General features: G+C 59.5%; 1 protein-coding gene across 4 annotated transcripts in view; it reads right to left on the reverse strand.

The window, feature by feature from the left end:
* The window catches only part of MROH1 (maestro heat like repeat family member 1), a 56,981-nt gene that overhangs the window by 3,230 nt on the left and 26,212 nt on the right, over positions 1-27,539 (reverse strand). The window contains exons 21-41 of one of the 4 annotated variants that reach the window (XM_055703823.1): positions 27,040-27,162; positions 25,855-26,001; positions 25,631-25,657; positions 24,083-24,205; positions 23,534-23,613; positions 22,875-23,010; positions 21,550-21,645; positions 20,909-21,013; positions 20,583-20,718; positions 19,941-20,053; positions 18,027-18,179; positions 16,416-16,570; positions 15,425-15,590; positions 14,447-14,643; positions 7,103-7,240; positions 5,826-5,940; positions 3,642-3,788; positions 1,781-1,969; positions 996-1,148; positions 741-875; positions 368-470 (exon numbers count right to left, since the gene is read on the reverse strand). In XM_055703823.1, coding sequence (XP_055559798.1) covers positions 368-470; positions 741-875; positions 996-1,148; positions 1,781-1,969; positions 3,642-3,788; positions 5,826-5,940; positions 7,103-7,240; positions 14,447-14,643; positions 15,425-15,590; positions 16,416-16,570; positions 18,027-18,179; positions 19,941-20,053; positions 20,583-20,718; positions 20,909-21,013; positions 21,550-21,645; positions 22,875-23,010; positions 23,534-23,613; positions 24,083-24,205; positions 25,631-25,657; positions 25,855-26,001; positions 27,040-27,162 — 2,737 coding nt within the window. Of the gene's footprint in view, positions 1-367; positions 471-740; positions 876-995; positions 1,149-1,780; positions 1,970-3,641; positions 3,789-5,825; positions 5,941-7,102; positions 7,241-14,446; positions 14,644-15,424; positions 15,591-16,415; positions 16,571-18,026; positions 18,180-19,940; positions 20,054-20,582; positions 20,746-20,908; positions 21,014-21,549; positions 21,646-22,874; positions 23,011-23,533; positions 23,614-24,082; positions 24,206-25,630; positions 25,658-25,854; positions 26,002-27,039; positions 27,163-27,539 lie in introns of all 4 variants that reach the window. The other 3 variants (XM_055703822.1, XM_055703825.1, XM_055703824.1) reach the window with 3 other exon arrangements.

Raw genomic sequence — 27,539 nt, forward strand, 5'->3', positions numbered from 1 at the left:
TGTAGAGGCACTGCCCATGGCAGGCGGCCACCCAAACCACGGCATGACCTGGCCACGTGCTTTCCACCTCGGCTGGTCATGCAGACACTGTGCACCCAACCAGCATCAGCGGCACATGGCTGGAGAGAAGTTTCTGGGGCACATGGAACATGCACCCGTCCCCAGGCCGGGCACGGCAAGGTGCAGGCCTTGCTTCCGCGGGACACGGGAGCACCAGATGACCTGGCCGTTACCAGTGCCCCCTCAGCAAAGCCAGGGACAAAAAGCATTCCTGGGACAACAGGGACAGGTGTGCACACCATCTGGGGAGTGGACACCCCCGCAAAGCCTGAGGAGCAGCTTGGGAGTGGGGCCCCAGCAGCCTCACCGATGAACATGGGTGCTGCCGCTCGAATGTCCACCCAGTTGCTCTTGAAGTAGAACAAGTTGGTTACTATCAGGCGGTTCAGCATCTCAGGGTAGGTCTGCATCTAGGAGAGAAAGAGCCACCGCACAAGTCACGCAGGACATGAGACTGGCTGCCTGCAGCACTGGCACCATCTCCTGGAAGCCAGGAGCTCCCGGGGAGGCTGAGGGCAGCCCAGGAACACACCTGAGCCTGGAAAAGTGCCCAGTGGGGACGCAAGGGCAGGACCCTGAGGACCTTATGGACCAGCAGCCCCTGCCTGAGCCCTGCCAGGCTGCACCAAGCCCCGTGGGCAGTGCCGGCACCGGTGCCACGGGCACTGGCGGCTGCTCACCAGGTGTTTGCAGACGTTGTTCATGAACTCGCCGTAGTGCAGGCTCCTGTCTTCCCGCAGGTGGTTGAGGAACATGTCGCAGAGCCCCTCACAGCCCATGTTGGGGCCGCACATGCGCAGAGCAAACTTGCAGGCCTGCAGCACAGAGAGGGGAGGCTGCAGCGTGCACTCGAGAGCTCAGCACCTCGCAGGATCCCTGCGCTGAGGCAGAGGACCCCTGTTCCAGCCAGCCAAAGCGGGCAGCAGGGCACTCACTTTGACAACCTCCGGCTTCGGGTCCTGGAGGTGCAGCAGCAGTGTCACCAGCCCGTTCAGGATCTGCTCAAAGAAGACTTCGCAGTTGTCTTCGCTGAACTTGGTCAGGTTGCCAAAAAGCACGATGGATGACTGGCGGAGGTCAGGCTGCTCCTGTGGGCAGAGGGGATGAGCAGGGTCCAGCGGGAACCGACCTGCACTAGGTATCTCCTGCCTTGGGGGATACGACTGGCATGGCTGTTCCCACCACCCATCACCCTGCTTCTCAGGTTGGAGGGCTTCAGAGCAGCAGGAGAAACGCTGCCGTCTGTCCTGAACCCTCGGCACCTCCTTCCCTGGCTGCCCTGCTCTTCAGCTGCAGGACCTCAGCTTTTCTGTTTGTTTTTGAAAACCACTTTAGATGGTTCTTCACCAGGAAATACCAAAACTGCCCATGGCTGGGACGGCTGGGACACCCACGGACAACTTCTCCCCTCTCCCCAGCCTCACTCTGCCCCAGGACACCCGCACAAACCAGCTCTGGCTCAACCCCACACCCGCTACCTGGTGAAATCAAGGTCCAACAGACCATGCAATGGGCACCTCCGCTTCCCAACCACCCTGTGTCCTTACACAGGCAGCACTGAGCTCCCAGACCTCCTTCCCCAGCGCCAGGGATGTGCCCCGCAGCACCTGCGCACGTGCCCCCTGTTAAGCAGGCGCTGGCTCGGCAGAGGAGCCATTTCAGACGTGCCGGGCAAAGGCACGAGCTCGCCCTGCCTGGCACAGCCAGGGCGCTGCCTTACACTGTCAAAGAAGGGCCGGATCCTGATGGCGATGTGGAGGAGCATGGACTGGATGTCTCTCTCCTCTACATGATCCAGGAGCTTGGAGAGACTGGACATGGCCTCAAGCGCAACCAGGTTGTGCGGGTCGTCTTTGTCATCCATGCCATTGACCATGGACGCCAGGAGCGTGGCCCCGTGCTTCCTCACCTGCAAGGGAAGCGGCAAGAAAAGTGGTCCTGGCAGGGCGAGGACAGGGGGCTGGCAGGGACACGTCCCCTGGGTGCTTCGCAGCAGGCTCCTGCCCCATGCTGCCCTTCCAGCCAGAAAGAGCTGAAAGAAAACTTAAATTACGACTGCCCTGGGTAAAGCATCTTCTGCAGAGGCCAGTTACTGCACGTGGTAACCGCTTACCACAGTCACCAGTTCCCCTCCCGCTGGAACCATCAACGCAGTATTTCACTGTGTAATCAGAGCTGGTGCATACACAGCAAAGGGGGAAATTCAGTTTGCGTAAGCCACGTTAAGTCTGCCATCACTTAATTCTAAGTGCTCGGCTTTGCAAACTAAGCCATGCTACCCATGGCTTACGGAGCGTAGCTGGGAAGGCACAAGGATGGACAGACAGACCGCTGTCCCTGAGCCACCTGGGACGGTAGGAGCCCTGGAGCCCTCCCAGACCTGCACCTGCCCGGCATTGCTCCTGGCTGCCCCAGCGGATCACAGACAGGAGCATCCGCAGCTCTCCCAAGGGGCTGGAAAGGCGGTTGCACTCCGGCTGGGGTGAGCGGTGGAGCCGGCGACAGCTCGTCTCTGCCAGCACCCCAACTGCAACTGCACGGGCTCAGCGCTGCCCTCCTCATCCTCGCCGGGCTGCACTGAGCACTCCCGGTTTCTCGCTTCCCCAAGGCAGCGCTCGCAGCTCAGAGTGCCAGATGCTGGTAGAGCGGCGGCTCCGACTGGGATATGCCAACAGAATGGTATTTTTAGTAGCTATGTATATTTTAGCAGCAGATCACGGTAGTGTATCGCCTGCCTTGGGCTGGCCCACCGTGACCTCTTCCTGGGCTTTGGCACAGTCAAGAACAGGAGCGGGGTGCCTGCCAAGCCCCCCACTGCCGCCAATCAGCTGTCGGGTACGGAGAGCTGCGGGGCTGGGCCGGCAGCTCCAGGCAGCCCGATGCTCCCACATCTGCAGGGTTTGTGGCATCGGCTCCTCTCCTGGGCAGGAAAGGGGGGGTCAGCCACTGCGTCCTGGCTGCGAGGTGCACCTGGACCACCACGCATCCTCAAGGTGAAGAGCTGCGAGCACAGAGCACCCTGTGCCTGCCCTCCCCACAGGGTGCTCCGCAGAGTAAGCACTTCGGAGAGTGGGGATACCGACTCCTGCCTGCCTGAACCCTGTTGCTGGGACAGGGGACCGCTTTGCTTTTAAGGATCCATTTCTTGGCCAGCAAAACCACCGCAGCAGCAGGGAAGAGCGATGGGCTCGCAGGTCTTGCACAGGCACGATGCTGCTGCCTGCGTGGGCAGCTCCACGGGTGAGCTGGCTTGTTCAGGCCAGCCAGCCTCCCCCGAGGAGACCAGGCTTTCCTCCCAAGCCAGGCTTTTATAAAGGTGTCTCCTAAAGCACTCAGAAGTCTGAACCAGAGCAGTGCCTGCCTGCAGAGGTAGTGATGCACAGGACCACTGTCACCACGGTTCTGGAGTAGGCAGATGCAGTAGCCAAAGGGCAAGTAGGCAGGGCCACCAGCCACCCCAGCACCCACCCTGTCTTTGATGAGCAGCATCTCCTGGTAGATGGTAGCATCTCCTGCCTCCTATTCCCACACCAAGCCTTGGCCAGGACTCCCCGGCTGAGCAGCACCACGCTCACTCTCACCTTATCTGGCGAGCCAGAGGCGATGTTGCCGAGCCCCCGGAGCGCTAACATCCGCACCAACATGCAGCTGTCCTTCTGCCTCCCCGTCATGTTATCCATCATGGTCTCCAGCAGGATCAGGTCATTCACCACGTTACTATTGAGGAGCTAAAGCACAAGAGTCTCAGCATCAACAGGACAGGCGCCACACAAACCACAAGGGAGATGATGGCCAGGCTTCAGACACTCTTATTCCTTTACACTGGGGAAGACCCCCAGCAGAGTTGCTTTGCCCCCTGGTTCCCCTCAGGCCCTCGCTCCATATTTGCATGCTAGGGGAACCCACAGCCCCTGCGCCACTCAGATTTAGGGAATTTGTAACAATTTGTAACATGTAAATTGAGAAAACTGAGGACCCCAAGTTGGGAAAAAGGGGGAAGCCCGGGTGAGCACCGACAGCTGGGAGAAACCCACAGAACCTACATGAAAGCTGAATCCTTGCCCTGAGATCGATCGCCTGCCAGCTGCGATGGGCTGGGCTATGAAGAAGTTGGGGTGTTGACTGCGCCAGAGGACCAAAGTGCATCCCCTGGGCTGTGGGGTGGCCAGCAGCACAGCCAGCTGCCCTTCCTGAGCGGTGCAGGGGCAGCCGCAGCCCCCACAGCCCCCGGCAGCATCCCCAGCACTGAGCAGCAGAAACAGGGATTTTGGCGAGCAGCTCCCGGTTCCCGGAGCGCTCTGGGAGGAGCCGGCCAGGCAGGAGCTCAAGGAGACACATGCAGGACACCTGGCTGGAGATGGCAGAGCTGCTCTCCTGCCGACCCTCCAGCCAAGCCCCTGGGTGGTGGGGAGAGCCACATACGGGAGCGGGATGTGCTCCAAGGAGCATCGCTGGCCCTCACCGGTGGGGCTCGGCTCCTCCCAGATGGATCAGGCTGTGCTTTACTGAGCAGAGGCTTAGCCACCAGCAGCGGTGGGGTCCAGCAGGAGCCCAGTGCTGAAGGGGCACTTCTGGGTTCGTGGGTGCCAGCGTGGCTGCCCTGGTGTGGTCACTCCCTCTCCCCAGAGCTCCCCTCCGGCCTCCAGCTGCGGCAGGGGACTCCCCATGTGTGCCCAGTCACCTGCTGGCACCACTGGGAGGCCAGGAGCCCAGAGGGACCCACGACACAAGACCCAGAACCCCAGAGCCTGACCCACAGGCAGGCACCGCTGTGCGAGCACAGAGCTGGGGCTGGATGGCTGTGGGCAGCCAGGGCTGCGGGCAGCCACCAGTGGCATCCTCCTGGGTCCCATGGGCTGGCACGGAGCCCCCCATCTTGCTGGGATGGGGCAGTGACAGCTATCCTGAGGGGGCAGCTGCACCTCTGCCACCGTGCAGGGGACCCCCAGAGGCTGGGGGAGCAGAGGCTGCCGAACACCGGCCCCGTGCTGCCCGTCTTCTCGCTGCGCCGGCCCTGTGGCCGTTCCCCTCCTTGCTTCCCCTCTGTCATCTCCGTCACTGGCACGGCCGAGAGAAAAGGGACTGCGCTCTCACCTCATCAGTTTTGAGAGAGAGGGAGACACAGGCATTTGCTTCCTTCCCCTCCAGCTCCACGGTGAGGCAAAGCTGCTATTTTAAACCCTTTAAGGATGCAGAGAGCCAACCACACTCCAAAACTAAAGCAGATTCTGGGACAGGCTCCAGGAGCCGGGCCAGCAGCTCCCCCAGCCAAACAGAAAATAAAAACAGTGCCTTAATCCCAGGCTGCTTAAGCAGCTGAGAATTTAAAAGGTGGTTTATAAGGGGGGATATAGTTCTGCATTGTTGGCATAAGGTGCTCCTTTATGTAACAAAAACTCCTCGAGTGGCCCAGGGCTTTAAGGTGGTATGTACGGAGAGATAGTGTTACAGTCTGCTGGCTGCGCTGCCGGCGAGGGGAAAGGACTTGAGTCACTTCATTCCTCAGGGTGGTACGTAAGGACGGAGTTACGGTTTGCTGGCTCATGGCGGTGATGTGTTCAGAGTTGGACTCCTGCGAGCGCTTCTCTGCCATCCCCTCTACCAGAGGGTCGGGAAGCCGAGGAGGACAGGCAGAGCCCTGCTGCCGCGTAACCCTCGTCCCAGCTGCTCTCCAGCCAGGCAGGGAGAGTTGGGCGGATGGCCAAGGGCCACCCTGCAGCGGTGGCTTGGCCACGCTGCACCTCCCTGCGATGCCCCCTGCTCACCTCGGCGAAGAAGGCGGTGGTGGTGATTCTCTGGCTGTCAAAGACGCTGCTCAGCGTCGGGATAAGGTTCTTCACGATCAAGGGGAGCCGGGGGCCGGCGTGTCGTGCCATTGCACTACCAAGAGAAGTGGCATGTGTCACCCACACCGCCTGGCTGCACTGGGGGCTACAGGTGGCTTCCGGACCCCGGGGGGGCTTCAAAGTGGTTGGTGAGACCCCCCTGCCCAGAGGTCTGAAAACTGCCAAGCACAGCGAGGTGCTGGCACCGAGCCCCAAGCCGTGGGGCACCAGTGGGCTGCTGCAACGTGCCTCTGCTGGGCACCGCCACTTCCCATGCACAGGGTGGGCAGCTGCAGCCTGGGGCACTTTGAGCAGCAGCGGAGCCTCAGGCAGTCCCGCCTTTCGCGCCTCTGCGTCCTGCTGCTGTGCAGAAACACATGTTGACATCCGGGACAGAAAAGCCGGTGGCCCTGGCCTGGCATTGTCCCCTCCTACCACCCACTCGCTCAGAAATGCAGGGCAGGACCTCAGCCCATGCCTGATGTGTGCTGGGCACCCTGGCAGGAGCCTGTTCTGGCAGACCCGGGTCAGGAGGGACGGGTTTTGTTTTGGATGAGACGCTCTCAAGTGTTTGGGAGGTTCAATAAAGCACTTTTGCAAATACTGGAAAATCCCAAACCGCTCATCTCCTCCGTGGCCATCCAAGAGCTATTAACAGCCCTGGGTGGAGGGACAGTGAAGTCCCCGGCTGAACCAGGCTCCGCCGAACCGAACTATGGTCTGTGGCTGTCCCTCGGCCTCGCCGACTCGTGCCAAGCTCACTGCCGCTGGCACCAGGCTGCGCAGCCGCGGTGGGAAGGACAGGCAGCCCAGCCGGCCGTCTGCAGGGATCAAATGCTGCTGCTATACTCAATGAACCACAAGGACATTTTAGGAGCAGCAAAAGGGGGGGGGGGGGGAGAAGTTTCTATCCGAAACCTTTTAGTGTCCGTCACACCTTGGTTAGGAGGGAACAGGGAGCCTGAGCTGTGGCAAGAGCACAGCAGAGCAGCTGAGGGCAGTGAAGGTTTGGGTGACGTGGCTGGAGAGCTGCCACCCAGCCCGAGCAAGGGGCGTACTGGGGCAGCAGGGGCAGCAGGCATGGCAGCACCACCAGCCGGCGGGCACTGCAGCTCCCCCTCCCCGCTTGCTGTCCCACTCCCAACAGCCGCGGTGCAGCTCTTGCACCAAAACTAAAGGGAATAGCGGCGAACCAGTGTGTGGCACCACCACCTTACCGGGCGAGCACGGCGATCCCGTCGTGGTGCCTCTCCGGACTTGCCATCAGCTCCCAGCCGCCGGCGTTGCCCACAGCCCTGGCCACCTCCTCGCTGCCCCCCCGGGCCAGCATGACCTTCAGTGTTTCCACGGCACAGCTGGGGAGAGAAGCACGGCGGTCAGGTCCGGGTGGGCTGCCTGCCCTGCCTGCAGCCCTGCCCGTGGTGGCAGGTCATGGGGTGGCGGGCAAGGGAACCTCTTGCCCGGGGAGTGCGGGGACACGCGGGAGGCGTTCAGGTGCTTGAGGACGGGATGAGTTATGCGAGGGCTTTAGCTGGAGTGAGCGAGCCCATAACTCACTGCTACTTCCATTTATGCTGTGACGTTTCCCGTTAAAGTGATCCAAGACAATAGACTGAAAAGTAAAGAAGTCCAGAACTACTTTAAGGAGGGTTTTTTTGCATTAATATTTTATAGGTAGGGATTATTTTGCTGTGAGCACAGAGCAGCATATGGGAAACATACATTATCCTGTCAAAACAAAACAAATATTAGCAATGGATAAATCTTAGCCTTCAATACAAGCAAGAGGAATGTAGTTACCACACACACAAAGAAAACATCATTTAGTAGGAGCGTCTCCACACGAAGGTCTTGCAGCTTATGAGCTGTATTCCTGCTGTTTTGGCTTCTTGTAGGGACGGGCCAAGCTGCCGTGACAAGGGACCAGTGCTTGGAGGGACCGCCACCCCCGCCAAGCCCCAGGAGGCTGGAGGGTGAAGGCAACCACAGGGTTCCACTGCAGCCACGTCCTCCAGCAGCTGCAGGAGCCCCACAGAGCCCGGCTTGCCTTAATGAAGGACACCCAGTCACACGTCTGGCACAGCCCAAGTTGAGACTAACAACAGAAAATGAGCCCTGACCACCGTACACACAGGCAATGCACCTCGCCACACCAGACCTGAGGCTTTGGGCAGTTTTGTACCACACTCATCTGTTTTATCAGGAGCTGGGGCTGGGGTTCTCCAGCAAAAGCACCCAGAGGACCTGCTCCCCCAAGCAGAGCATCCTTAAGGGCCAAAGCCGAGCACCTGCCCACGACAAAATCGTGAGGAGCAGGAAAGGAAACAAGTAGAAGAACGCAGGTTTGCTTTTCTGCTTGGCACAGCCACGTCTAGCGCGCAAAGCAAGAGACCTGCGCTGCATCCCCTGTGAGCCAGAGCAGGAGCTGGCTGGTCCTGCACCGCTCTGGTGCAGGGGGCACATGGTAGCCAGTCAGACAGCAGGGTATGGACCCCTGGGGTGGATAGTGCAGGACCCTCAGGTCTGCCCTGCAAAACCGATCCGGGTGAGCCCACAGAGCAGCCACTGGGCTCCACTAGCCACGGCAAACGGAAAAGCGGAAGCACGAATGCTTGCTGCGCCAGCTTGCTCCGCTCTTGGGAAGAGCCCAGGCTGGCAGAGAGTCTTCCAGCATCCTTTAAGCATCCCTGCATCACGAAGACTACAGGACAACAAGGAATTAATTACTAATTAAAGAAAACCTTAGGTGGAAGCATTCTTCCACCATCTGTCCGTGCCAATCTGCCAGTCTACGTAACAGTCCTGGTTTCACTGTTCCGGAGTCTGGCTGCCCAGGCCTTCCGAGTTTTCTCGCCCAGCCAGAGGCAGCCCGAGCTGCTGCAGGGCACGCAGCTCCCGCGCTGGCTGAGCCCTTCCTTCCCGTCAGCCATGGCTGAAAGGGCCAAGTGACGTGCAGCGGCTCCATTTAGAGAGGTCCTTCCAACAGTGCAAGTCTCTGACCTCAAAAATCCCTTCCAGCAGCCTGGAATAAAAACCAGGCTCTTTTTTTTCATCGCAGCAGTTCATTTGGTGGGGAGGTGTGGTGCGTACTTCACCTACTACTGCCTGTTTGGAGCAGGAGAGCCAGACACATGCCAGCTCTGCCAGCCCGGCAGCTCCGCTCCCCAGGAGCCATATGGTCCTGCAGAGTGGGTCCCACACAGCAGAGCTCCGCCAGTGCTGCTGCTCAGCAGATACGTGGCCGTACCTCTGCCCACAGCATGCCCCTGGGGCACGCTCTCCCTAGGGCAGAAATCATCACTGCACGCTGCCACTGCACTGTGGCCACCCAGCCCCAGAACCACAGAACACTTTGGGTTGGAAAGGACCTTAGAGACCCCCCAGTCCCACCCATGGCTATGGGCGACACCTCCCACCAGACCAGGTTGTTCCCAGCCCCGTCCAGCCTGGCCTTGAGCTCCCAGGGATGTGGCACCCACAGCTGCTCTGGGCAGCTTGTACCAGCACCTCACCACCCTCACAGTAACAAATTTCTTCCTGATATCTGACCTAAATCTCCCCTCTTCCAGCTTAAAGCCATTCCCCCTGTCCCATTGCTACAGGCCCTTGTACAAAGCCCCTCCCCAGCTTTCTTGTGGGTCCCTTCAGGTACTGGGAGGTGCTCTAAGGTCTCCCCGGAGCCTTCTCTGCTCCAGGCTGAACAACCCCAGCTCTCTCAGCCTGTCCCCGCAGGAGAGGTGCTCCAGCCCCCTGAGCATCTGCGTGGCCTCCTCTGGCCCCGCTCCCACAGGTCCGTGTCCTTTTTGTGCTGGGGGCCCCAGAGCTGGATGCAGCGCTGCAGGTAAGAACACCAAGCCAGTCTCCCTGCCCCAAGACGAGGTCCACCTAATTCTGGTCTGATTATTCGCTACATCTCCAGTCCTTTCAGCCCGTTCCTGGGGTTTTCGCCCTTGCTGGCAGGGAGCCCACCACCCCCAAAGCCCAACCTGAATTGCACTCCAGCTTTGGAGACCTCCCCTCCTGCAGCAGCATGAGGACCACTGACATTTTTGAAGAGTAAGAAAACTCCATAAGCCTCAAAACTCAATGCTTGCACACAGGTGAACCTGTCACGTAGTCCAAGAAAGCTGCAGTGGCATTTATTTTCTTGCAATGTAGGAGAACAGCAACAGAAAGCCTCCCGGCAGGTGCTCATGGACAGCAGATGCCCACCAGCTCCTTGCCTGTGGACAGGCTCTGACAGGCGACGTCCCAGCACCAGCCCAGTGCTCTGGGTGGCTCCTCAGGAGGGATTGTTCCCGGCAAAGCCCCTGCACGCCACTGCAGGATTCCCACTCTGCTCGAAGCTCCCCGATATTTCGGCTCCCAGCCTGCTGCTCCAGACTCTCCTGCTCCTTAACAAGAGCTAAAAAGCCCAAGGTGAGTGCAGCAGGTTAAGCCCCCACACAACCAGAGGCTGCTCCTGCATGACAGATGGCGAAAGCCGCTCATTCACAAGGTTTTCTTTTTCCACAGTGTCCTATAGACACTTCCTTCCTTTCCAACAAAAGCCCATGTCTTCCAGCCTCCCTTTCCTGCCAAGCTATCATATTCACCTTTACCATCTCTCTTTGGCATTTAAATATCATGAAGACTTAGAATTCAAAACGCGTACAGGAAATTACTTTGATATTGTAACCAGCTCCTGGGACAAGGCTGGAATTTCACATCCCCGCGGTTTTTCTGCGCGTTGGACAAAGGCTGCTCCCCCTCCATCCGTCAGCGCTGGCTTCACGGGCACGCAGCCGCCTGCCTGCACCCACGTGGCAGGAGCGAAAACAGGGCTCTGAGCAGAGCCACGTGCTATCCCCTGCCCCTCCAGTCAGGCCCCGAAGATTTCTGGCAGGAGCCAGCGTGACGCAGCAGCTCTCCGGGCTCCCCAAAAGCCGGCAGCGTCACCAACACACAGCCCGGCCACGGGGGCTCCGTACCAACACCTGCAAGATCAGGCGGGGAGATGAGAAGCGGCACTGAGAAAGCCAGCAGAGCGCCTGCCCGCCGGCCACGTCTGGGGAGCGGCGACAAAGGAAGCTTCTTCCCTTCTTGAGGGCACACACGCTGCATGTGACCCACCGACTGCGGTCCCAGTGGAGTGAGGCGGAGCGTCGCCAGCACACCCACGGTTGGGCCAGCCCTAGCAATGCAAGCCGTGGGCTCAGAGCAGTGAGAAACCTCTCTGGACCAATCCTGCCCAGCTTCACCCCGCAAAGCCTGGGACCAAGTTGGCTGCCTCTATTGGCGCCGGCAGGAGAGAACCAGCCTCTGGCAGAGCTGCTCCCTGGGGGCTGCAGGAGAGGGGCTGGGGGCTCCCCCATCCCACATCTAGGGTGTCCGCCTTGAAGAGCTGCTGGTTCCTACTGATTTTCTGGCCAGCACATCGCCTTTTCTCCCAACAAGGACCCTGGGGGGCTCTTGTACCCCGATGGTTCGCTCTGGGGATAGACAGCCAGACAGAAGCCTAGGCCAGCAGTGGGGAGGGCCACGGGCTTGACCAGCCCCAGCCCCCCTCCACGGATGGAGCAGTGGGCCCAGCAATAGTTCAGCACGCTCTGCTTTGTATCCCCTCTGCTGTTTGGAGTCCAGACGCTTTTGGAGGAACAGCACTCATTCCTGGCTCCGACACCTCCTTCCCTGGGAGGCAACCAGTTGCTTCGAGTTCCCTTCAGTGCTCCCCACGTTATGGCACGGGGTCTGGCTGGGACCTGCCCACGCCTCCCTTCCAGGAGCTGTTAAGGGGGAAGAGCATGACGAGAACAGACAGTTCTGGCTGCACGAGCCCAAAGCCACAAAGGCAGTGCAAGTGTCCGCTCCCGCTGCAGGGACCTGCACAAAGCCATCACAGTCTGCGGCCATGCAAAACACCCAAGGGGACGGGGCGGGCGCTGCAAGCTCGGGAAGCGATGCCGCCACAGGGCGACCCACGATCGGCCTTAACCAGCCGGCTCCTCCAATGCATTTGGCTCGTTTAATTTTATTCTAACATGTGGTCTAAATAAAACACTAATCAGATAGCAGCCCTGGCATCCCGCACAACAACCTGCTTCCACTCATTACATCTCCCTGCTGGAGAGGTCACCTCCACGCCAGCGGCAGCTCCCCGAGGTGAAGAGGGAGCGCACAGCAGCACGGCGGGGTGCTGCTCAGCGTGCCCAGTGCCACCGCGCCACTCGCTCCGCTCAGGGGGGAGAAAACAGCCTTTCCAGGGGAGGAAGCAATCCTTTGGGATTTAACAAATGAACCGTCAAGCGATGCTAGAGCTCTTTCAGCTCGCAGCTGCTTTGTCTGGTGTCTTTTTGGGCTCCTCCAGTCTTCCCCCCCCCCCCCCCAAGACTAATAATACCCTGTCAAAAACCCAAGTTTGGAAACCCACAAGAGGATAAAACTGAAAATGAGGGCTGAGCTCCCTCCCCGCGCTCTGCACTGCTCTGACCCACGCTCCAGGGGAACCTGTAAACATTTTGCTAGTGGAGGGAGCAAGCAGGTAGCTGGAGAAGCAGCTCCAGAGAAGGGCTCCCTGCCCTTCCAGCCCCACTAAGCCCACAGTACCTCCTGCCACCGCTGCCTCAGGTCTGGGCTTAACCCCGACATCCCCATAGATTTAACGGTCCCGCTGGTCAGCCAGACCGCTGGCTGCAGGACGAGGGCACTCCCGGTCGCAACAGCAGGGCTGCGCGGCGGCAGACGAGCCACCAGGAGTTGGGCTGAAGGCTGAGGGGCACTGGTGCCGCTTCAGACACCGCATCCAGAGTAGGCAGTGTGGCCGGTTGGGATGACCGATGCGTGTCAGCACCCAGCCCAGCCCCGGAGCAGCTCCACAAGGGTCGCCAGGCAGGCAGAGCCACCGCGTGCAGGAGCAGGACTGTTTGTATCTCATTCATATCCACATCACCTACAGAGGCTGAAGAGAGAAGCCCTGATCCTTTCTCCTACAGACCAAGGCATCCCCAGGGTAGCTCAGAGGTGCAGGAGAGAAGAAGAACCCCTTCGAGCTGCGAGGCACAGGCAGGCCCCGCAGGAGCCCCAGCCGGAGCCACACAGGGCACAGGCAACAGCTGGAGAGCCAGCGCTGCGCACCAATCCAGCCCAACGCCCACAAGAAGCTGAGGACCTGCACAGATCGACGGGACACATCCAGTGGCCCGGCAGCCCCCCCTGCACCAGGGGCTACAGCCACTCGCTCCCAGGGGGGAGCCCTGCAGCTTGCCAAAGACGGGCTCTGTCTTCATGGTATCCCAGCTCTCCCGGGGCAAAGGCTCTGCTGGAAACCTCCGGGAGCTGATGGCGCTCAGCACGTCTGAGCAAGGCTCAGGAGTGGTGTGGAACAGTAGCCTGCACTGGATGCAGAGCCCACAGGGGACATGGACCCTGCGCACCTGGACCTGGCAGAGGGCTGCAGCCACCACCTCCGCTGCAGCCCCAGGAAAGCCTCACATGCAGGGGCCCTTTCAGCATCCTTGCTCTCTAAGGAGGGCAGATGCACAGGACTGACACGGGCACCCTGCGCCAGCAGACACCCTTCGGTGCTTGAACGGGGCCGCCTGGCTCAGCAGAGGATTATTTTTTAGCAGCTGTGGTGACTCTTTCCTGGGTTCAGCAACCGGCCCTTTGAGGCTGCCCGGACTCTCAGGAAAGAGAAATCATTTTTACAACACTCTTCAAATCTAGATGAGCCAGCCCCAGAGAGAGGCCAGGACCTGAACCCACATTTTAAAAAAGGTGCTGCTCACCCCGCTGCCCGCCCAGCATCGCCTCTCGGTGCGGCCACCCAAAGGCATTTGCTGCAAGCAGGCTGGGGGGCACAGCAGCCGAGTGGTGGCTGTTTGGGACCCCATCCCTCAGCAGGCGGAAAGCACCGCAGGAGGACAAGGCAGATGCAGTGGCTTGGCACTGCCACCTGTATGTGGGAGAAGACAGCAGCGTGGCCCAGTGCTGCTCGCTCAAGGGGCAGCAACTTGTTGTGACAGAGACATGCTGCAGCCATCGACACAACGAAGCCAAAAAGTTTGCTCTTTCCAGCTTCCCCTCCTCATCCTTCAGGGAAGCGGAGACATCCTCCCTCCCCGAGAAATGGTCATCTGCCTCCAACGTGCCCAGCCAGCCCTGGGGGGGCCCTGCCAAGACCCGCTCCTGAAAGCCAGCAAGGGTTTTTCGGGAGGCTGCGGCAGGAACGCAATCTGGCAGAGCTCTGGCACCGTGGCTGCCCCGGCTCTGCAAAGCACATCTTTCCCTGCGGCTGCAGGGGCGGCTGATTTAATGCTTCCCAATTTAGAGTTTGTGTTCTGAAGAAGAAAACACACACACAAAAAAACCCAAACCCCCAAAAACACACACCCCCCAAGCCCAAACCGCACCAGAGGTCAGGCCGTCATACCTAAGGCGTTATGTCCCGGGTGTTATTACCCAGCCCGACGATTACAGCCACAGCACACACTATTGTGTTTGTACAAACAAAAATGAGTTCCACATGGCGGGTCGGCGCGTTCCCTCCGCACCGGCCGCCCAGCGCCCTGGCTTGGCCGTACCTGCAGGGATGGAGGCTCCGAGGGGCCGGGCCGTGGCTGCTGCTCCTCCTTTCCCTGCTCTGCAGGTTCTTCGGTAGCTGAACACCCACGGTGCAGCTGACGCGCAGCAGGAGAGTCACAAACAGCGGCGGGTAGAGTCCCAGCACTGCTGCCCCAGACTCCGGAGCAGACATGATCTCATACAAAGCACATGTGGCCTGGAGAGAGAGGGGGAACACGCGGGAGAAGAGGATTAGGAGGGGATCTCCCACACCATGCTGCTATCTGTTAGTAAATAACCCAGCGAGAGCACGGGGGGGCTTTTTTCCCTCCTTCCTGCAACGCCAAGTCTAACAATGCATCGGCATCTACCCGCAGCGTAACCTCTCCGCATCCCACACGCGGCTCTGATGGAGCTAGAGCTGCTGTTAAAAGCCCTGCTTCTGGGGAAAGCTGGGTGTTTCCAGCTGGGAGAGGTTTGAAGTCTGTACCTGGGGAAGGAGAGCAGATCCAAGAGCTCAGGTTTTATGGGCAGGAAGACAAGGCACACACAGAGCCCTTCGCAGAGCCCTATTCCGGCCAAGTTAAAAAGCCGTAATTACACGGCACAATATAGAGGGGTGTTAAAACCAGAGTGGGGAGGGGAGGGGGAGTTGCTTTCCGTGTGGCTGATTGTGTACCATCTGCATTTGGTCCTTCAGAGAAGGAGGAAATTTTCACAGCTGCTTTACTGCTTAGAAAGCTGCCAAGCTGGGTTTATTTTTTCTGAAGGGATAAAATGCAAAGTGGTCTCCCTTGAGGATGGACACCTGAGAGGCTTTTTACGAGCCGGTGGATTAGCTCTAATAGGCATTACACAGCGATGCGTTATTTCCAGAGTCCACGCCTGGCACAAACCCCCGAGCCAAGGAAATGAAAAAAGCATTCCAGGTGTCCGTGTGGGGAAGGGCATCTCCTGCGGGGCTGGGAGCAGGGCAGGGCCAGTGGCAGGACACTTACAGCCAAGGGCAGGGGTGTCGCGATGCGCTCGGATCCACTCCCCAGCAGGAAGCACTTGCTCTCCTTGTACGGGACATCCCTGTTCACCTTCTCCAAGAGCTGCTCCAGGATCTGCGAGGTGAGGGTGGGCTCGGTGGCCAGTGACCTCCACATGGTGCACGTGTGGCTAGAGGAGAAGAGGGAGGGGAGCGCTGCGTTGGCACCAGCTGCCATCTCATTAACTCCCTCGTTTGAGGGGCAGTGAGCATCGGCCCTCTCCTTGCGCCAGGGAACACCTGGGTCACTTCACCCACCACACAAAAGCAGGCGAGGAGCACATCAACACCAGACAGGAGCCCCACTGCCACAGTGGCTAGTGCCTCGCTGCTGGCAAAGCCGGCACTGAGAGTGGGAGCCCACAGCAATGGCAAGCCCCGGCCGGACAGCTGTCCTGGGTGGGAGCTGTGTGCAGTGCAAGGCTGGGCAGCAGCCTCCCCCGACAGCAGTGGCTGCACAGGGCGATCCTCACGCAGCAGCTGCTCTCAGACAAGATCCAGAGCTGCCCTGCAACCCCAAAACCCCACAGCTGCCCCGATACCAGCTCCTGCCTTGCCCCGTATGGTTTGCAAGCCTGCCCGCCGCGGCAGGAACAGTACGAGGAGGAGGAGAACATCTGCCCAAGGCTCAGCCCAGGGCTGGCACTGACTCAGCAGCTCTGGGGCAGGTGGCTGGCTCCGTAAAGCAGCACCAAGCACCCCAGCCATGCTCGGCTCTCTAGCTTTGCTAGTTTGCACTGCCAGAGCCTCTAAGCCCATCAAGCCCCCCGAAAGGCAGCTCCAGCAGCAAGCGGCCATGCTGATCCTTGAGCGTGCAAAGGAAATTCCAGCAGGGTCTGATTACTGGCATAAGCAGCCAAAAGCTTATCCGCAGCTTAGGCGAAAGCTGCTCTGAAGCCCAGGCACCGTGAGAGCACGTGCGGGCACCGGGCCACCGCGACAGAGTGGGGCAGGACCTGTCAAAGGGTAGCGAGCTGCCCAGCAGGCTGGAGACCACCACGCTCTTGTGCTGGGAGGCCAGGATATACACTGTCTGCTGGGCTGCTTTGCGGATGTGCTCCTCGTCCACCTCCTCCAGCTTGCTGTGGATGATGCTCATGATGTCAGGCACCTGTGGGAAGAAAACAGAGCGGCATCCAGCTGAGGGCCAGGACATACTGAGCACTTGGGGTCACCATCAGAGAGTCCCTGCAGCCAGGACACCCGTGTCCCTTCCCTTGACGGCAGCCCAGGCGGGTAACGGGACTTTAGGAGACAAGGTGGGTGGGTGGACCATCAGGCTCATCCTCCCAGTTGAGGGAAGTCTCCCTGCTCGCTGGGCGGGTGCATGCAGAACCACAGACCTCTCTGGAATTCAAGGACCCTCCCCCACCCTGCCACACAGGTGTCAGGGGAGGCTGCAGGGTATTCCCAGGGGAAAGAGGATCCAACAAGGACCCCCACCTCCCCCGAGACACAGCCTCCCGGCAAGGCGCTCATGCTAAAGGCCCAGCCTCGACACGGGTGCAGCAAGAGGAGCTCGGCAAGCGAGTTCCTAAGAGGAACTCAAGCTGAACACAGGGAGACACCTCGGCACTCGCTACAAGCCATAAAACGCACGTTAAGACAAATAGGAAGTTCACGCGCAGACCAGGCCTGGCAGCAAATTCCCGAGATTAGGCGCAGAGCAGCCGAGTGCTCCGTCCCCAGCTGCGCTCGGGTCTGCCCCACCGACTCCGAGGCTTAGCATCGGTTCAGATTTCAGGATCTGGGCTGGACTGGATCTGACCGAAAGGTGAGTCATGTAAGCTGGAGCAATCCCGCGTAGGAGAGAGGCTAATAGGTAGCGAGCAGGACTTTAGCAGAAGCTCTAGCACAAAAGCAAGCCCGAGGAGTCACGGGAGACCTGGTGTTTCCAATTACTGCGAGAGAAAGGGGGAGCTTAGCCCAAAAGGTAGTGGATTAGACAAAAAAAGCCTTCTGTGTCCAGCACCTCTAAGCCCTCAGACTGGCTTCCCAGCCAGGAACCCTGGGCTCCCCCAGAGCTTGCAAAGGTTTCACAGGGAGCCTGAGCCCTTCTGGTAAAGTGAGCTTCTCTGAACTCCTCAACTCGAGCGGGAGCCAGACCGGAGCTGGCCTCGCCAGCAGCCGCCTCCTACCACACAGCAGCCTTCCCCGGCTACGAGGATGGAGGAGGAGAGCATGAGCGCACATGCCCATGGGACACAAAGAAGGTCAGGCGCCACAGCCCCCAAAAGCTCTGGGGCAAGCGTTCCTCCCGGCCAGGGATGCAAGGGCAATAGCTGATACAGACGGGGGTTAAACACCTCCCTTCTTCCATCAGGGCTGGACCCCTTCCTGTGCTGGGCATCATGCTCCCGCCCAGGGCTTGCCCCTTGCTGGAGCATCTCTGCCTATACCAGGGAAGCCCACCCCCCCCATCAAACCAGCTGCTGGAGCCGCAAGGGGAAGCTATCAGGCTGAGTACGCAGGAAGAAGGGGCAGCAGCAAGACCTGGCTGGAGTTGCCTCCCCAGGGCTGCGTTTGGACCAGGGAGGCCGTGCCAAGGCCAAGCAGCAGCAGCTCACCTTCTCCTGCAAGACCCCCCCACGCTCTTTGAGGAGGGAGTTGATCATGACGGTGGCTGCTCGGGAACAGTTCTTATCAGGGTCTGCCAGCCCCTCGAACATGGCGAGCAGGAGGCTCATCAGCTGGTCCGGAGGGATGCGCTTCCCGATCACCTAAGGGGAGGGCAAGCGGAGTTAAGCTACAGGTTTTTGTCACTCTCTGACAAGAGCGGACCCTTCGCCGACACTGGCAGAGCCCAGACAACGGGCGCCCTGCACAGCTTACGGCTCCCCCAGCTGCAGGCAGGATGACCCGTTCCTCGGCTCAGTGCCCTGTGGGACCGTCAGCCCAGAGCCCAAATCGGTGGTGATGAAGAGGAGCAAGGGCCAGGCCACCTGCCCCCAGGCCACCTGCCCCACGCCACTGGCCAAATAACCTGGGGCTCTCTTGGGATGGGTTGGTACAATGCAACCAAGCCATTAACCCTGCTCTGGTGACCACTGAGAGATGCTTTCCCAGGTCTTATGCTCTCCAGACCTGAGGGTGGAATAAGCTGCTCAGTAGAGAAGTTAGGGAGAATGAAGACAGGCTGAGAGAGTTGGGGTGGTTCAGCCTGGAGAAGAGAAGGCTCCAGGGAGACCTTAGAGCACCTCCCAGCACCTGAAGAAAGCTGGCAAGAGGCTTTGTACAAGGGCCTGTAGCAATAGGACAAGAAGGAATGGCTTTAAGCTGAAAAAGGGGAGATTTAGGTCAGATATAAGGAAGAAATTTTTTACGCTGAGGGTGGTGAGGTGCTGGCACAGGCTGCCCAGAGCAGCTGTGGGTGCCCCATCCCTGGGAGCTCAAGGCCAGGTTGGATGGGGCTTTGAGCAACCTGGTCTAGTGAAAGGTGTCCCTGCCCATGGCAGGGGGTTGGAACTGGATGGTCTTTAAGGTCCCTTCCAACCCAAAGCATTCTGTGATTCTATGAATGTCCACTGGAGCAACAACACTTGGGAAATCGCAGCTTTTCCACGACAAAAAGATCCCACCAGCTTCTCCACAGCTACAGGTCCTTCCGGAGCAATGCTTGCGGAGCTCTCAGCAGAGAAAATGGCCATCAGAGAGGAGCTGACGCATGCAGCTCCCACAAAAGCCGAGTGGTCACCCCTCCTCCCATCCCTCACCACCAGACCCCAGATACTGTCCACAACTATTGAATCACTGTGGTTTGAGCACCACACTCGGACCCTTTTGGGTGTCCAGTATGTGCCCAGAATGGCTTTACCAGTGTCACAGCCATACTGGGAGGCAGCCAGGAGCCCAGGAGCTGCAGGTCCCGAGCCAACCACCCCATGCTCCACAGGAGAGCCCAGCCAGCAACAGGGCTTCCTTCAGCCAGCAGCTTCCATAGAGGAGAACAATGTACCAAAGTCTCCACCACGGAGCATGCCGGTGGCCCCAGACAGGTCCCACAGGGCTGAGCTAGACCACCTCTTTTAGGTGACATGCACAGAAACTATGTGCATTTTATACAGCAAGGTAAGTTTTTGACCCCAGCACTGGGAGCATCGATGGCTGAAGGGTTCAGGCTGCCTGTCAGAGCCCCGAACAGATGCACCGAGCCATGGCACAGCCAGGCATGAGTCCCTGTGTGCCCCCAGAGCATCTGCACAGATGTCCTCATTGGGGCATGCATGCCCAAAGAGGGCACCCAGCAGCTTCCCAATGGGGGTGAGATGCTCTAAGCATCCCCTGGCCAAGCCAGGGGAACCCTCCAGCTGGAGGAGAGAAGACTGCAGACCAAAACCAAGCTAAGTTTTTGACTCCCCAGCAGCCTCCAGACCGTGTGGCTGGTCAGAACAGATGAGGCATCAAGTCTTCTGCAGCTCCCACTCCACAGCCTCACCACCCTGCAAAGACCAGGGCCAGGCTGGATGTGCCCTCCACCTTACCATGGCGATGTTGTTGCAGGTATGGAAGAGAACGGTGAAGTCAGGCTCCTCCAGGCCTTTCTTCAGAGCTTTCAGCCCCTCCACCATCTCATCTCTGTGATCCCGGGCAAAACCTGGATTCAGAGGGAGCATTCAGTGAGCAGCATTCCTCTGATTTTACACCCAAAAGAGACCTCCCCGTGCTGCTGCGGAGAGCTGCGCTTTACTCGCCAGCTGGCCCAGCTCCCAGGAGGGAGCCAAGAAACCGAAGCTGCTGCCAAGAGCCAGGAGAGCTTGCCCTGCAAGGAGCCACAGCGCTCTGGAGAGCGGGACCCAAAGTCCTCCCCAGGGCTTCACTTTGCTCAATGCTCGGGCCACCTGAAGTGGAGGACTGACCTCTCCCGGAGAGAAGGAGAACGCCAGGCTCAGAGCCCTGCTCCTCCGCGCTCAGGCGATGGAGAGAGCCTTGGAAACCCAAACCCTCGCGGGATGCTCTCCACCAGCCCTGCTCCCGCAGCAAACCGCGCCGGCGGGTTCCCCCTTCGGGATGGCGTACGCGAAGGGATGGGACGTGCACCCCTCTGCCCAGCTGCGGAGAACCGGGCTCCTGCTGCCGGCACCGACCGCCCGAGCGGTGAAACCCCCCGCCGCCAGCACGCCCACCTTCGTAGCACAGCTGGATGTAGAGCAGGCTGTAGACGCAGTCGACGGCATGCTGCCGAACGCTGGCCAAGGAGTCCGAGCAGCGCGGGGAGAAGAGCGCGATCAGGACGCTGAGGTTGTAGAAGGGGATAACGGTCTGCAGGGACGACACATGCAGGCAACGCTAGCGAGGAGAGCAGGGGAGGACGCTTCTAGAGGGTACAGCATTTCCTGACCGCCACGAAGCCCACCCTCACACCCCCGCGGGGAAGGATGTACGCACGCACGAGCCCCAGCAAGGCCGGCAGCGGTGGGAAGAAAGGCACTCGAGCACTGGGCTTACTTACATTGACGTTCAGCTTGCTCAGGTAGAAGTCCAGCAAGGCAGCGCTGACCTCCACCGCTCGCTGCCGCTCATGTTCCTTGTTCGACTTGATCCAGGGGCCTAAATGCTGCAGGCAAACAGCATCAGAAAGGTGAGCAGAGGCTCAGCTGCGTTGCCTTGCACAGCCAAGGCAACCTCAGCCCATGGTGCACACATGGGCTGTGGGAAATACGGCCCCGACCCAAGCAAACAACTCATCCTGGCTCATCTTCAGGACAACACGAGGTCTCTGCCTCCTGGTGAGGCTGCATGCACGCCCCCCCACTACCAGAGACCTCCTCCTGGGCCATGTGCTGGCCACCCTTCTCAGGCAACAGCAAGAATGCCCAAAGGGGCAATTGTCTGTGCCCTCCCCTCCAGACCTTGCCTCAGCCAGGCAGCATGAGCACCACCCCAGAGCAGCCATGCTGTGTGCCCAGCCTCTGCAGGAGGGTGACGAGGGTCACACTGGACCTCACATCACACAGAGAAACAAGGACCCGTCTCACTGTCTCCTGCCCTGGGTCCAAAGCTGTCTCTGCCTGGTGACCTCTGGTCAGCAGGCAGGCACCTCTGCCTCCCTGCTTCTCCCCAAAGAACCCCGCAAAGCCAGCCTGCACCTACCGCAAACATGTCCTGCAGCCCATGGGGGGTCAAGTTCCTCTGCAGGAGACTCTTCAGCAGGTCTTTAAGGGCACTGATGGTGTCACCATACAGCATCTAAGGAGGAAAGACCGACTGCAGGCTACACAAGCGCTGTGCCTCGTCCCAGAAAGCCAGCCCAGGCACCCGGGGAGGAACAGTGCTCTCTCTGTGCCTATTCCCAGCTTGTGGCACTCTCCCAGGTGTCGGGTGCCAAGAGGCAGCCACCTCCAGCTTAGCAGGAAAACACAGCAGGGACCAAAACCCCAGCTGCACAATCCACCTCCGCTGGAAGCGCCAGGTACGTGGTGGGGGTCAGCACTGCGGTGGTCATGATCTGCACCAGGTGCCAGCAGCTAGTCAGAGCCAAGCACGCTAGCACACAGGCTTCAGCACAGACCTTCCAGAAGGGAATTTGGTCCTTCTCCCCCTTGGGGACAAATTCCAGCGAGCCCAGTCTGAATGAGCCCTTTGAAGATGCTTACTGTTTCCTTCCAGGACTTACTTTGGGAGAAACTCCAAAAAAGAAAAGCTACAAAGCTTCATAGGATGGAAGGGAAGGAGAAAAGGATTAACAACTGAAACTTTTAGGCCAGATGCCTGCAAACACTAGCCAGGGACAGGCAGAGCCCCAGGCTGCTGCTCTGCAGCTCACCTTGAAGGAGCCGCAGCAGCGGCAGGCGATATGGTGGAACAAGGGGCTGCTCTGCAGCCACCCAGCAGCTGCAACAACTTCATTAGCAGCATGTTATTTTCATTCATTAAGCACTCAACCACAACTGAGAAGCAGCTGCAGCCTTTCAAAAGCTAGTTATGTAAAGGCCCCTTCTACCCTGCAGGGTTTCCAGGATCATTTGATTTTTTCCCTCGAGGGAGTTCATGCTCTTATTAGCAGCATTTGGACTTGCTGATAAGCTCATATTTTCTCACTTGCTATCAGCGCACAGAAGGGCCAGGCTTTTTCCAGAGATAAGTGAGCAGAGGAAATGGTGCAGCTTGCTTCCCCCGAGGTGCCCAGCTGAATGGAAAACAGGCCTTTCCCACGGCCGGTCTGCTGCCGGGGAGATGCCGGGGCCATGGCACCCAGTGGCTCACGGGACTGTGGAAAAGCATCTGTGCGCTGCCCGGGAACCGGTGCCCGGGATCGGCCGTGACCACGGCTCCCACGCTGCGGAACGAAGCTCTATCACCCAGCCGGGTCGTGAGCGACCTGGTGTTAGTTCCGCAGCGGCTTTGTGCTGCCAACGCCAGGCAGGCACCCCAGCAGCTCCCTGCCTGCCTCAGCCTGCTGGTGCCAGATCCCGCACCTCCTTGTGTAAGGCATCGCCTCCATTCTCATCTCTCTCCTTCACCAGCTCCAGTGGTGGAAGGGCAAGCACGCTAGCAAGGCAGGTATCAATCAGCTCTGTCCTGTCGGGATCACTGAGGTGAGGCTCCAGGATGCTGACCCCAGGTTAAGGAAGCAACACGGATGCATCGAGCGCTCTGGGAGCGCCTTTCACCTGGCTAAGCAGGGAACAAGGATTTTAATATGCATTCCGTCTGACTTGACTCCACACTAAGTGGCAGTGGCTTTAATGGGAAGCAGGCAGAGTGTTCCCAGTATCTGTGTCAGGAGCTGTGACGTGCTGGGTATTTTTAACTGGAGCTCAGAAGTCATCTTTGCGTAACTGAGAGTGCAGTGCCCTTGGCTCTGCTTTGTAGCAAGAACATTCACTGCAGAGTACGACGAGAACCGAGCCCAGGAGCGCTGAGGGAAGCCAGCTGGCAGCCGTGCCAGGCCGCCCAGCTTCACCGTGACTGGCACAGCACCGCTAACGCGCCCACCGAGGGAGAGCCCCTCACTCTGCTGTCAGACCCGTGGGGCAAACTGGGGAGCGGGGTCGGGCTCCATGGGTGCAGCAGCTCCAGCCAGCGCTGCCCTGAGAGCGGCATTCCCGCAGGGATGGGCGCAGAGGAAGGATACACCAGGTAAGTGCAGGTGATCATCGCCCGCTGGCGAACTGGCGTCCGCATCGCCTCCGGCGGCTCTGCTTTTATGAACTCCTGGAAGGCAGAACAAGGGGATGGTTACGGTCACAGCCAGCCCCATCCCACACTGGGCAGAGGCTTCAGGGTGACTGCTGCCCCGAAGCCCAGCCTCCCTCATGCAGCAAGCCAGGCGCCCCTCCACATTAGCCCGACGCTCCAAGTGCCACCCAACGACCCCATGCCTCTGGCAGGAGAAGCCAGTCTGGTTTGGCTCGCAGCCAGCCATCCTCCCACTGCTCACCCCCCTGCTGGGACCCGAGCCCAGGCTGGAGGGCTGCAGGACCACAGACGGCTGCATCCTGCCCCAGCAGAACCTGGCAGACACATGGAGACAGGGCTCATCGGGGCACTCGTGCCTGCCCTTCGCACAGACTCCAGATGGAGCTACACCCACACATAACCCTCAGAAGTGTGGGTTGGGACCCTTCCCCGGTGTCCTCTAGACGAGCCCCTAGCCCGGCCACCCTCCAGAGCTTGCTCTTACCACCATCTGGGCCACCAGCTCAGCTTTGCGGGAGAAGACGAAGTCCCCGCACTTCACACCGTTGTAGATGGCTTGGCTGATCATGCAGATGCTCCGGATGAGGCACAGCTTCAGGGTCAGGTCCTGAGAGCAGAACCCAGCGTGAGAAGCGAAGACCGGGCTTACCACACAGCCGTAAGGTCTCATCCCACCCGGCACTGGTGACCCTCCAAGCAAACATGCTCAGGCTGAGCACGACAGCTTGGCTTGTGCTGTTAGCAGCGTATGGGCTCAGCTCTCTGCTCTTTATCCATGTTACAGGCTCTCTGGTGACCGGGGAGCAGAAGGACACCCTGTCCCCAGTGTCTCGGGCTAGCTGGACACCAGGAACTCCCTGGCAGCACTTGGGATGAGGACAGCCCTCCAGGGTCTCCCTCCTCCCCGCCGAGGCCGAGGCAGCACCCTCAGCACGCAGATGCTCAAGGCAACTCCAGAAGTTGCCAGCCAGGAGCTCTTCCTCCACAGCTTGGGTCCCAGGACAGTCGAGAGGAGGCACCCCAATTAAAAAGCACTCCCCTTGTCCCCACTGCTCACAGGTGAGCATCCCAGGAAGGTTTGAGCCAGAGGGTCCCCAGCTTGGGGGCTGGAGATGCTCTGCAGAAGCTGTTAGTGCCAGCGGGAGCCCAGAAGGAAAACGCATTAGTGGAGCCCAGAGAAGGAATCCTTGGCCTGACAGTTCAGTTTGACAAATGCCATTTTTCTTGTTCAGCCTTAGAAAGAGAAATATAAAAATACAGCCCCTCACTGCCCCCAGGACAGTAATCTTGGTTTTAATACCATCCCACTGAATGATTGTTCCAGGGTGAAGCAGGAAAATTAGTTTAGTGGATTTTAGCCCAGCGGTGGGTTGCAGCTTGGTCTCTGGAGTCCCTGAGCTACCCTGGCAAAGCACGTGTGCTGGGGGGCAGGGGGCTGCCTGACTGCCCCCCGCTCCCTGCTGCGGGCAGGGGAGGCGAGCATCACTCTGGGGAGCAACCCCCAGTCCTCGCCTCCCAGGGTGGGCACGGCACGGCTTGCCACGAGAGCAAACCCACACCGACTCGCTCTCTCCTGGGGATGGCTCTGTGAGCTCCAGCCACGCAGAGCTCGCAGGAAAGGCACGGCCTCAGCAGAACGGGTGGAAGGCAGCAGGCTCAAGGCAGCCCCTGGGCAGCGAGCTTGACCATGGGAGGCCAATGCAGCCTTTGGCCAGCTCAGCATTTCAGCAGGGTGGTGCCCCCCTGAGCCACGCTTTCACCCGCAGCTCCTGTCCTGCCAGAAAAGCATCTTTCTCTTCCCCTCTGCTGTGAGTTTTAGCACTCTCAGGCAACAGTTCCAGCATGGAGGACCGGGCTGGGGCACCCGGGGCGAGGAGCAGCAGCTCCTGCAGCTCTCCCAGTCCCCACGGGCAGAGGAGTGCTGCTGCGAGCACAGCTCGGGGCTGCTCTCCAGGGGAACCCAGAGCAAGAGGCAGACAGACACAGCGGGAAAGAGCAGAGAGGAGTTCAGATTTAATGCCTCACACTGTACCTTGGTTTCTACCTTTATTCCCAGAACCTGAACAAGTGAAAAAACAACACACGTTAGCAATGCACGCAAGAGAGAAGACTCCGTAGTGAATGACCTTCTCCCAGGGGCTGCCCACGTGTCCCAGCAGGACCCTTCAGGCAGAGCATCCAGAAGAGCCTGGCTGCTCCAGCTCATCCAGGCGTGCTCTCCCTCCCCGGGGAGGATGGGCTGTCCCAACAGCTTACCTTAGTGTTAAAGTACTGGAAGATGTTCTTCAGGATGTCTGCTTCAATCCTAGACAGCACCAGCTCCTTGGGCGCGTACACAGCGACGTATCCATAGCACAGGATGAGAGTGCTCTTTATTTTCTCCACTTCAGTGTCGCTACGGTCCTGTTAGAGCAGGTGAGAAAGTGAATGGGGGGGACTGGTGGGGAAGCCACGGCTGGCTCTTCCCAGGTCTCACAGGGAGGTGGCCTGCCTCGCCGGCTGAAGGTACCCCCTAGAAGACAGGGCCCCTCCAAGCTGGATTCGGAACTTTGCTGTCCATCCTTTTGGTGGTGGCAACAACCCCCCAGAGCCCTGATGGAGCATCCGTCACCCAAGCGCAATCTGCACTAACGGCAGCTGTTAGAGCCCTGTGGGGAAGCACGTGAGCCCCAGCCTGGGCAAGTTAACCAGGTTAACTGCTGGTTAACTACCATGCTAGAAATCAGCATCCCCTGCCTGTTAACCAGCGGGGCTCAAAGGTTTCTGCTCTGTCCCAGGGAGCAGCTGGTGGCTGACCCACCTTGTGCCACAGCCCGAGGGGCAGGGCAAGGACAAGGGTGGCACGAGGGCTTCCCTGGCCAGCCGCTGAGCTCTAGGCACCCTTCTGTTGTGGGCCAGTGTCTCTTCCACATCCGCGCAGCGCTAATCCTGTCCCTCAAACACCCGGTCTTAGAGATCAGGAATTAAGACAGCTGCCTAGGTCAGAAAATTTGAGGAAAGACTTTTGCTGCCAGTGCTCAGGGCACGAAACTGCCCCATCTCCTGGGGCACACGCACAGCTGCAGGAGCTGCTCGGGGATCGCTCTCAGGCACCGGCGTGGGTGACAGCCAAACCACGCTCCACATCAGGCCAGGGTCCCCTGGCAGATGCAGGAGCCAAGTTACAGCTCGCCCAGGCCCAGCCAGCCAAGCAAGCAGCTCCGCCGGGGCGCGAGCCTCCAGCAGCATGTGGCTGAGAGCGAGGGGCTGGTGCCAAACAGCCCGTGATGCCGGGAGCAGCTCTCCGGTGAGGTGGAGGGTCCCCCAGCCCCCAGCCAAACCCACCAAGGCAGGAAATTAACTCCTCTCCCAAGGAGCGCTCCAGCACACGCCGCATCTGAAGAAGCCTGCGCGAGCCTTTTGCTGCTGGCTGTGTCGCAGCGGGGGCCCTTTGGCTCTTACCTTAAAGATACTGAACAGGCCCACGGATTTCTTGAAGACATCAGACCGAACAAAATCTTCCAGCTTGGCCAGGGTTTCCTCCAGGTGATTTATTGCACATATCCCAAAGCAGGAAGCAAGTCCCTAGAGGAAGCAGAGAAAACACATTAGCAGAAAGCTATTAATTCACCAGCCCCAGCTGACAGTTAAAGAGAGCCTGTTTATTGGTTTAATTCCCAGCACCTGAGCTGTGCCCAGCTGGGAGCAGTCCTGGCAGCCAGCGCTCTGCTCTCTCCAGCCAGGGACTCCCCTCCAGGGGACACAGGGCACAATAACGCTGTCCTTGTCTGGGTGACAGCCCGGGACAGAGCTCAGAGAAGAGCCATGGGGGCAGGACAGACATGGCACGCTCTCCGGCAGGCAGACGTCAGCCACTCTGCGGGAGGCAGGAGCCCAGTCGAGCGCTCTGGCTGGAAGCAAGAGCAAAGCAGGCTTAGCAGGTCCTGCCTTTCTGCTGTACC

This window comes from Falco cherrug, chromosome 3 (assembly GCF_023634085.1).
Source record: "Falco cherrug isolate bFalChe1 chromosome 3, bFalChe1.pri, whole genome shotgun sequence".
Taxonomy (NCBI): domain Eukaryota; kingdom Metazoa; phylum Chordata; class Aves; order Falconiformes; family Falconidae; genus Falco; species Falco cherrug.